The 9,322-nt window shown below is 38.4% G+C and overlaps 1 protein-coding gene and 1 long non-coding RNA gene across 2 annotated transcripts in view; one reads left to right on the top strand and one right to left on the bottom strand.

The window, feature by feature from the left end:
* Positions 1-356, bottom strand: part of LOC106961599 (uncharacterized) — a 3,918-nt gene extending 3,562 nt beyond the window's left edge. The window contains exon 1 of the long non-coding RNA XR_001427805.1: positions 18-356. This is a non-coding gene — a long non-coding RNA (uncharacterized LOC106961599). The remainder of the gene's footprint in view (positions 1-17) is intronic.
* The window catches only part of csdc2b (cold shock domain containing C2, RNA binding b), a 21,189-nt gene that overhangs the window by 5,480 nt on the left and 6,387 nt on the right, over positions 1-9,322 (top strand). Inside the window, exon 2 of the mRNA XM_015055428.1 lies at positions 8,036-8,344. Within this exon, the coding sequence (XP_014910914.1) occupies positions 8,163-8,344 (182 nt within the window). The 5' untranslated portion in view covers positions 8,036-8,162. The remainder of the gene's footprint in view (positions 1-8,035; positions 8,345-9,322) is intronic.

Raw genomic sequence — 9,322 nt, 5'->3', positions numbered from 1 at the left:
GATGAATGTTGACTTACAGGTTGGATATCAATGAAACCTTCTGAACTTCCAGGTTGATGGGTCTGAAACTCTTCCTAATGAGTAAGGTGGAGCAGGGAGGAGAACTGGCAGCAGCTCCAGAGCTACATCACCTTCTGTATCAAACATAAGTTAGTGTTAAAATGTTACAGTAACTAAAAAGCATGACAACATTTTAGAGAACATTTCTTCTGAGCTTCAATACCTTGAGGGAGCAGACTCATGTTCTTGGTCATGCAGAAGGTCTTCGTTGAGAACGAGGAGTTTGGGTTTCGCTTAATTCTCCTGAAGATCCTGGATGTAAAATTACAAAATCTATCAGAAAAGACAAAATCACAAAGAATGACTGAATTAAATCTTATAGCTGTCTCAACTGCAAATAACTTGTAATTAGCCAGCAATTTCAAATGTTCAGAGTAATTTTATGTTCCTAAAAATAAATATAGCACTTAATAAATTAAATGACACATATTATTTAATTTAGAAGTAAAACTTAACTTAAACACTAACTTAGTGCTGAATAACTTTCAGCACCAACTTTAAATAAATGTATTATAAATGTATTTGTAGTTAATAGTAACAATAATAAAATTAGCAAACATTAACATTATATATTGTCTTAGTTTTGCTTTTAACTCGTTGCCGAAAACCAGTACCGGGAGACGGTCGTTCTCTCTCGGCTTAACGAGCCTCATGATGACCCGGTCAACTGACAGAGCGGGCGAGACGAGCCGGCGGCTGCAGGGGAGCGATAAGTCCGAACACGTCCGCGCATGTTTGTAATTAAGTTATATGTTAATAAACCAAGCGCATAATTTAGGTTTACACAACTAATTTATCGCCTAATAACTTTGCAAAAGTTATTTTATTTTCAAAAAGCATAATATACCCACATTATTAAAGCTCTGCTCGCTCTCCTCCGCCATTACTGCTGGTGTTCGAACACGTAGCCTCAGCCCGCTAAGGATGCGCGCGCATATTGAACCCTGCTAGTGAACTAAGCCCGCGAAAATCAGGGGACAAACCGTCAACTACCTTTTCTTTTAAAACTAAATCGATTTTTAAAAATTTGACTATGTTAAGTTACGAACAAATATGATTGAGGTTATATTAAAAACTGAATTTAATTTACTTGACAAATTGTGCCCTTCCCCTTCATCTTTTTTTTCCAACAGCCGTGTTGTAGCAACACCGAAGCTCTTTGTCAGAGCAACCTACCGTAATAAACATTTTAAATAACCATAAAAATAAATAACATGTTCGAAATACATCTATTTATTTATAAAATCCTATTCACGTTGAAACTTTATCTTCTTTTTACTTACCATGTCTTATTTCAAAGTAGAGAAGTCCGATATGCAACGTTCACAGATTTGTTGAAAATAGAGGCTTGTGAAGAGGGGCGTGGCTTCTCCCAAGTTTCGTCTTTAACCCAACCGTTTGGGTAAATCTACCCAACACTGGACCCAACAGAAGTGTGCAAGCCGTAGACTTCCGGTAAATTTCTGACCCAACATGAGTTATGAATTTTGACCCAATATTTGGTCAAACTAACCCAACCTATGACCCAACAGCTTCAACCCAGAAATTGGGTTATGAAAATAACCCAGCATTTTTTACTGTATATATATATATATATATATATATATATATATATATATATATATATATATATATCAGTCGACTGATACTTATATAGATATAAACATGTCTACATATCTACATCTATGTATCTATATACCTACTTCTCTCTATAAATATATATACTAGAGAGAGGTAGATATATAAATGTATCTATATATAGATTTATATATATTTATAGAGAGAGACAGATATATAGATTTAGATATCTCTCTCTATATAGAGAGATACGTCATATATATATATATATATATATATATATATATATATATATATATATATATATCTTGCCCAGAAAGATAGTTTTTGAATTTTTTTCCCTCCAATTTGTATAGGTTAGACTTCTAAAATGCTATTTTTTTCCCACGTTGTTCAAATTGTTTTCCTAAATATCCCTTTACATTTAATTAATAAATGTGGTTGTGTTATTTTATGTTTATAATTACAAATACAAATTTTACAAAGGATGAACATGTTGAATGTTGGGAAGCCGACGCACCCGGAGTGAACCCACACCTACAGGGGGAGACATTTCCCATTGTGCAGTATAGGTTAGACTTCTAAAATGCTATTTTTTTCCCACGTTGTTCAAATTGTTTTCCTAAATATCCCTTTACATTTAATTAATAAATGTGGTTGTGTTATTTTATGTTTATAATTACAAATACAAATTTTACAAAGGATGAACATGTTGAATGTTGGGAAGCCGACGCACCCGGAGTGAACCCACACCTACAGGGGGAGACATTTCCCATTGTGCAGTCTTGTCTTTTTAATATTAATATGTCCAATTAGCAATAACAGCAGCTCTTTTTCCAATTCCCGCCAATCACCCAAAATACATGTGGCCCCACCCCCCTTTTAAATCTAATTTACTGTTGATGTCTGCGCTGATAGTTCTTAATGTCCATCTTTGAATTGGCGCCGAGATGTTTGCGTTAAAGCATTTTTAATTCTCCTCCTCAGTGAGATCCTCTTCCTGGGACTCTCTTCTTGTTCCGACATATTCTTTTGTTCTGCTGACTCTTCAGCTGCTTCAGGTTCTGATTCCTGGGGTATCGTTTGGATCTCATCTTTCTTTGATGTAACCTTCATCCGTGGAGGGGGTGTCCTTTGTTCTTCCATCAGGCCGCTCTCCCCTTCTGTGGTACCTACTGGAACCTCACCTGTGACGTCTTCTGAAATAGAGCAAAGTTTGGTCTGTATTTGTTCAGAAACTTTCTCGATGATCTCTGGTTTTGTTTCTGAATCAGGTATTGATGTCTCAGTATTTTTATCATCCTGCTGGTCCCCACTTTGCTCTATTTCAGGGATTTCATCTTCAGTTGCCAGCTCTGAAACTTCCTCTTCAATGTTTTCTACACAAACGTTGTCATTTTTGGCTGTTTCCCATTCAGAGAGAGCTTTCAGTGCTGCCTTTCTCTTGTTTTTATTCTTAATTTTCTTTGATATTTTTTTCAATTCATGATCCCCATTCTTTTGGCTGTCAGAGATCATTGGCTCTTCTGAGATATTTTTGGGGCTATAAATCATTGCTTCAGTCATATGAATGTTATTTTTGACTGCGATTGTCTCATCCACATCTGGTACAGAAGCTTCTTCACTGTTTTTTCCTGAAACGTCCTTGTTGACGTTTTTCAATTCAGAGGCAGCTTTAATTGCTGCCTTTCTTTTGATCCTCCATTTAGCTTTCCTCAATGGTTTTTTCTTGTCTTGCTGGTCCCCATCTGGTTGGTTTACAGAAACAGCTTCTTCCTCACTGATCTGCTGTAATGTAGCGATCTCTGTTTCTTTTCCATGACTCTCATCTTTCAGAGATGAAAGATGAGTACTGAAACTTTTTGTACTTCACTGTTTGGTTCAGAATCTTCTTTACAGACTGCTTCCAATTCAACTGTTAGATGGACTGGTTCTAATCTATAGCTGGTTTCCAGCACATCGATCTCCGTCTGAGTTGAAATCGTTCGGCTGACTGGTTTCAAGGTTTCCAGCACATCAATTTCCGTTTGCGTCGAAATCGTTCGACGGTCTGATTGTAACCGATGGCTGGTTTCCTCTTTGTCCATCTCGTTTGTACCGAAACAGATCGATAATGGACGGTTTTCTGCTGTGGGCGTTCTTGTGAATCCGTCTGAACTTTAACAGAAACCATTGAGTTCTTCCTTTGGTTTCTTTCTGAGACTCTTTTCCTTATTAAATCTTTCTGGTGTCTAAGTTTGGCACTAAGTTGACGATTTGTACCAAACATGTCATCAAGTTGTCTCATTAAAGATTTCTGCATTTTGATGTATTCCATTTCAGTCTCCTTAAATTTTTCAAGACATGTGCACGTTGCTTCACTTTTGTTTTCAGAAGACTGGGGTAAATTCTGATTTTTACTTAAACCCTCTCCTTGAATATTTTCTTCTGTCTGACTATCAGGAACCTCGGTTAAATTCTCAGCAATAAAACTTAAATCTATCCGAGGTTCTGAGTTGGGGAGCACTTTCCAAAATGTCCTCTTTCTGCTGCTGGGCAAAGCAGAATGATGACTTTGATTTTCCGGCAGAGGACCGTTAGCGATGTCACTTTCTGTAAAAAACGTTAAATCTATGGAAGCGTCTGGCTCGGGGAAAGATTTCCATATCAGTGTCTTCCTTTTGATCCGCTTAGTTTTTGTTGTCCATTTCTCCCCTTTTTGATCTGTTTTGTCAGAACAAGACTTAGAGGACTTCTCTACCATATCGATTTTTTCCTGCTGACCGGAGATCGATGGTTTTTCGGAAACTTCGGTAATGCCTTCTGTTCCAGTTCCTTCAGCTGAATTGCTTGGTGCTTTGGCAACTGATTCATTGTCATTTTTGTCCTGCTGTCCGATATTTTCAGCAGACTTCTTTGTCTGCTGCTCCAACCAGACTGCAAACGACACCTTCTTCTTCTTGCACTTGGGTTTCTCGGGGATCTGTAATTCCCTTTCGATGTCGTTGAATGAAGCCTCTTTGATTCTAGGCTGGTCGGACTGCATTGTGACCTTTGTTTGTGTCTGGTTCTAAGATAAATCACTTGTCTAAAACTCAGTACAGATTTCTCGTTAAGTTTGATGTAAATCTCCAAAAGAAAAGTACACCAAACAAGGTTGAAAATCTAACCGTGAACTGCTAAGTCAATTCTCCACACTCTAAGAAATAATCCTGTAAATTTACAGTAACATACTGGCAGCTATAGGTGCCAGAAGTTTACTGTAAATACACAGTAGCTGTACCGTAATTAATCCTGACAGTAGTTTACCGTTTCTTGAAAGAACGGTAAAAGACTGGCTTCTGTAGATGCCAGTTTACCGATCTTTTGAAAGAACGTTAATCTACGTTTTTCTTAAAGAACAAAAAAAAAAAATACTGGTAGCTACAAACGCCAGCTTTTTTTTTTTTTTTACAGTTCTTTCCAAAAAACAGTTTAAAGAAAAGCTGGCGTCTGTAGATACATTTACCTTTTCAATCCTGTACCTTTTAAAGTGGTGTAGTACTGCAAGTAAATACGGTAATGACGCCAACACACTGCAGATGTGGTACCCTCAACAGGGTTTATTAGAAATCAAAGCGAGTTGCTATTCCTTAGGCTGCAGCTCGCGCCTCTAACAAACCGTTACACTCAACTGAATAGCTTCACTGCTAACACACTGAACTCTCCGCTCTTCTGGTGTTCTGTCAGATCAGCATCGGTCCTGGTCCTCCCGCTCCCCTGATCCCCCGCCCACATGACAGGTCCATCACATGTGAGTGGAAGTCAGCAGAGTCAGAAAGGGGAACCCCATAACCGTCTACACATAACAGTGATGACAATGCAACTTATAACAAATACATATAACCATATGGACACAAGCAGAACTAAAATACACAATCGTTAAAATACTACGGTGGTCGACAGGTGCAAATGCACAGCAAACACGAGAAAAACAAATACAACAAAGAAAGGACGCAAACAAAAAAGACATGCAAAAAATATACATAAAAACAAGTATTCCAGACCACTAGAGCTTTGTGTCCGAGTTCAGGGTCTGCATCCTTTCAAGCTTATTCTTTTATGGGCTTGAAAAACGACCCGGTCTACGGAAGAGGGTTCCTGCGAAGGCAAAGAGCATTGCAGAGAAGCTGTAGCCTTCAGCTAGCTGCCTAGCCTCCACCTCGGCGTTATGTTGCTTAGCAACCGTGACACGATTTATACAATGTTTGTAGGCGAGAATGTAGATGTATAAATCTCACATTTCTGCTCGGTTCATCAGTGCATCACCTAATTGCAATATTGCTCCAACGTTTTCGGAGATGTCTGCTCCCGCTGCATTAACACCCAGCTCCGCTTGCCTGCTGCCAGCTGGTCCAGGTTTAGAACACCTGACTCATTTGGGCTTTCCCAAATGACAGTTAAACACAGATATTAAGTCAGGTAACATCTAGTTGTAATATTTTGGTTCACTCAAATACTTCATTTATTCCTGAGCAAACCCTTATCTTATGGAATTTTTTACTAACACAACGGATGCGCGCGCAACCTGACTGCAGAAAAAGTCAGCGAGCTTTTAACTGTCACTTGTTGCCATAGTTACAAACCATTACCTTGTCGTTTTGACGTTAGCTAGCATGTTGTCAGCGTAGCTAGCTTAGGCTACTATGACTATTTAAAATTGAATGATAAAATAAGTTATGCTACTAAATTGACATTAATGAACGGGATTCTATAAATGGATGAGAGTTGTATGGTGGTTAGAATTTTATGCTCTTATTTTGAAGAACGGTATATTTCTTATTCGTGTGCGTTGTGACATACCCCCCTTTCTGTTTCAGTCTATCTGTTTGGGGGGTTTTTTCGGAGAAATTGTTTTATTTTCAAGAATTTTTATGTAGAACTCCGAGAGAAGCGCATTTAAATAACCTTTTTTTTAAGCTGAGTTCACTGTTGTCGGAGAGAAAACTATCAACAGATAGTTTAACAGAAAATGTGTAATTTTATTTCAGTATGTTTATTGTACCTTTTATGTCTTGCCCTTGGCTTTTTTTTATTCATTTATTTTTTATGCCTCGGTTCTCTTGCTGTAGTTTGGGTGCAGGATTCATCTATCAAGGAAATTGTTATGTTTTTCGACAAAAATCTTTTGTTTTATATTTGTTGAAAATGGACTAATATAACTGTGTTATAATAACTCAATTTAAGAGCTCAGGAAGTCGTCTGAGTAATGTTTGTTGTGATTGGTTCGTTGTAATTTCAAGCTGCCAATAGCCGTTGTTGTTGTATGAGCACATCTTCAGTGTTAGATGAGCGGAAAGTTGACGAAGTAATCGCTGGAGACCGGCAGCGTGTAATCAACCAATCAATCAAATTTTATTTGTATAGCACATTTCAGCAGCAAGGCATTTCAAAGTGCTTTACATAATTAAAATAAAAACAGCATGTGAGAAAGATAAATGTAAATGAATAAAAGTAAGTTTCGTTAGTATTTAAGCAGGATTTGTATGTCTGTGCAACTTAAATACATATATATGACAATTTAAAGAGTTAATATTATGATAATGTGGTTTGTGGTTTATTTGTGGTCTCTTGCTACCATCGGCTGGACAACTTAGAAATAACTGTTTAGAGCGAGTAAAAATAATAGCTTTTTAAAAATTGTCTTCTGTATTTCTTGTAGACCACTCTAAGCTCTATTAAAGAAAGTTTGGACCTGAAATCTTGTGGTGGCTGTACCTTAAAGAACTAACACTATCCATAAAGGGAGCACAACAATTATAATAAAATATGTAACTGAAAAGAGGCTTTTTACTCACTGGCTTAACTGATGCTAGTCGACGTAAAAATTGCGTCAAGTGACAATATGTGATAATTTTTCATGTGCTTGAATATGTTGGATGCAGTCAAGTGATGACTTTTAGAAATATTCACAACAGTGATGTGCGGTCTCATCCTGTCTGTACATACCAATAAAATGGCTAAAAACATGTAATATATGAACTGATTTTTCATAATTTTGCTTATAATGTACAGGTTATTTTTATTGTCACCAACTGTGTGTATAACATGTTTCGTGTGCTGAGGAGCGATCATAAACGGCAGAGAACAGACTTGAGGTGAGGCAGTTCTCTTGCCTCATGGCAGGGGGCGCTCATGAGCGACATTTCCGGATGTGCGACATTTCCATGTGAACAGTAACATGCAGGAGCTCTATATTTGTAAATATGATTATAATTAAGTCAGTCCCTCACCAGCTATGAACCTCACTACATGTCACTAGTTGGAAGGTACAGGAGGCCCAAATGAAAATCTGCTTTCGGCCCCAAAACGGCTTGGACCGCCCCTGCATCACAGCCCCTTAATGTCTTTTCTGATTTGTCTTTCCTCCTCCTGACAGTAAGTCTTGTTGACGGAGCTCAATCGGCGGCGCTGACCCACGGCAAGGTGGGCGTCTCACTCACAGAGGACAGACCAGGGTGACCACATCGTCTTCCTCAGCCCTTCATCCCTTCATCTAGTCTGACATGGCAGACCCCAGCATCACGTCTCCCTCCGGAACGCCCCTGCGCTCCCCCAACGCCCCGCTCACTCTCTCCTTCCCGTTCCCGCGGGAGGGGAACAGGGTGTGGCATGAAGGGAGGGAGCCCCCGCTTCCCCGCGACCTGCCCAGCCCGCTGCCGACCAAACGAAACCGCACCTACTCAGCGTACGTTAGAGAAGTTGACGCTTTCCTCCTTCATGCAGTTTACTAACAAACCCCCACCTAATAGTGGCCGAACGCTGCAGGTTAGCTTAAGGCAAAGTAGCGTTAGCTGTAGCTTGACTCGTCTCTTTAGCTATCTAGAAAAAAAATGGCAACAGTCTTTGTAATAAAAAAAAAATCTATTGAAAAGCCTCGTTGCGTTTGGAGGTGAATAATTTTTGGTACAAAACTTATTAATTAGAAGGATTTTCTATTAAATAAAGCTTTGTAAAAACTTTTATTCCACTGTGCGCTCGTATATTTTACATTACTAGCATGAGCTAAACTGTCTCATTTCCTCTTGTGGCACAGTATCCCAGTAACTTTCACAGCAGGTTAAAGGTCACTGTTTAATTTTTTTTTCCTGGTTTACCCTCCAGGAAAGCAAAACTTTGAACTTTCGCTGATTTAGAAGGGGTTTCCCTCCATTATTAATAATATTTCTGGCAATGAGAACAGATGGGATTCTGTGTTGACAGAACAGGAAACCTGTTGGAGAAAAACACATTGGGTCCGGCACCAGGCCCAGACTTTGGAGCAGGCTTAAAGGGGCAGTAACCCTGGGCCACAAGTTTTTAAGGGGTGATCCAAAATGGTTTCTTTCCTTTTTTTTAATGAATGTGTGTTTTGCAGACATTTTACTTTATATAAAATGCCTAAATTATACGAGTTGTATTATTTTAGGGTATTTTTCAATGTAAACAGTATTCAAGTATTTGAAAGTTATGGAGTTATAGTAATACTTTTTGTATATAGCACCTATTTAAGAGTTACAAAGTGTTTTACATTCAAAAAAATCTGTTGGAACAGCATCATAAATTATATATTTCTACCAAATCAATTAAAATGTATTTGATACAGAGTACCATAGTCTATGTAATCATAAACCCCCCCCCCCCCTACTATAAAATAGCACTTATTAATTATCGGGGCGTTCATAAC

Source organism: Poecilia latipinna, unplaced genomic scaffold (assembly GCF_001443285.1).
Source record: "Poecilia latipinna isolate Pla-1442-1.1 unplaced genomic scaffold, P_latipinna-1.0 Scaffold1315, whole genome shotgun sequence".
Lineage (NCBI taxonomy): Eukaryota > Metazoa > Chordata > Actinopteri > Cyprinodontiformes > Poeciliidae > Poecilia > Poecilia latipinna.
The sequence above is the reverse complement of the archived record's forward strand: the minus strand, read 5'-3'. Positions and strand labels throughout refer to the sequence as shown.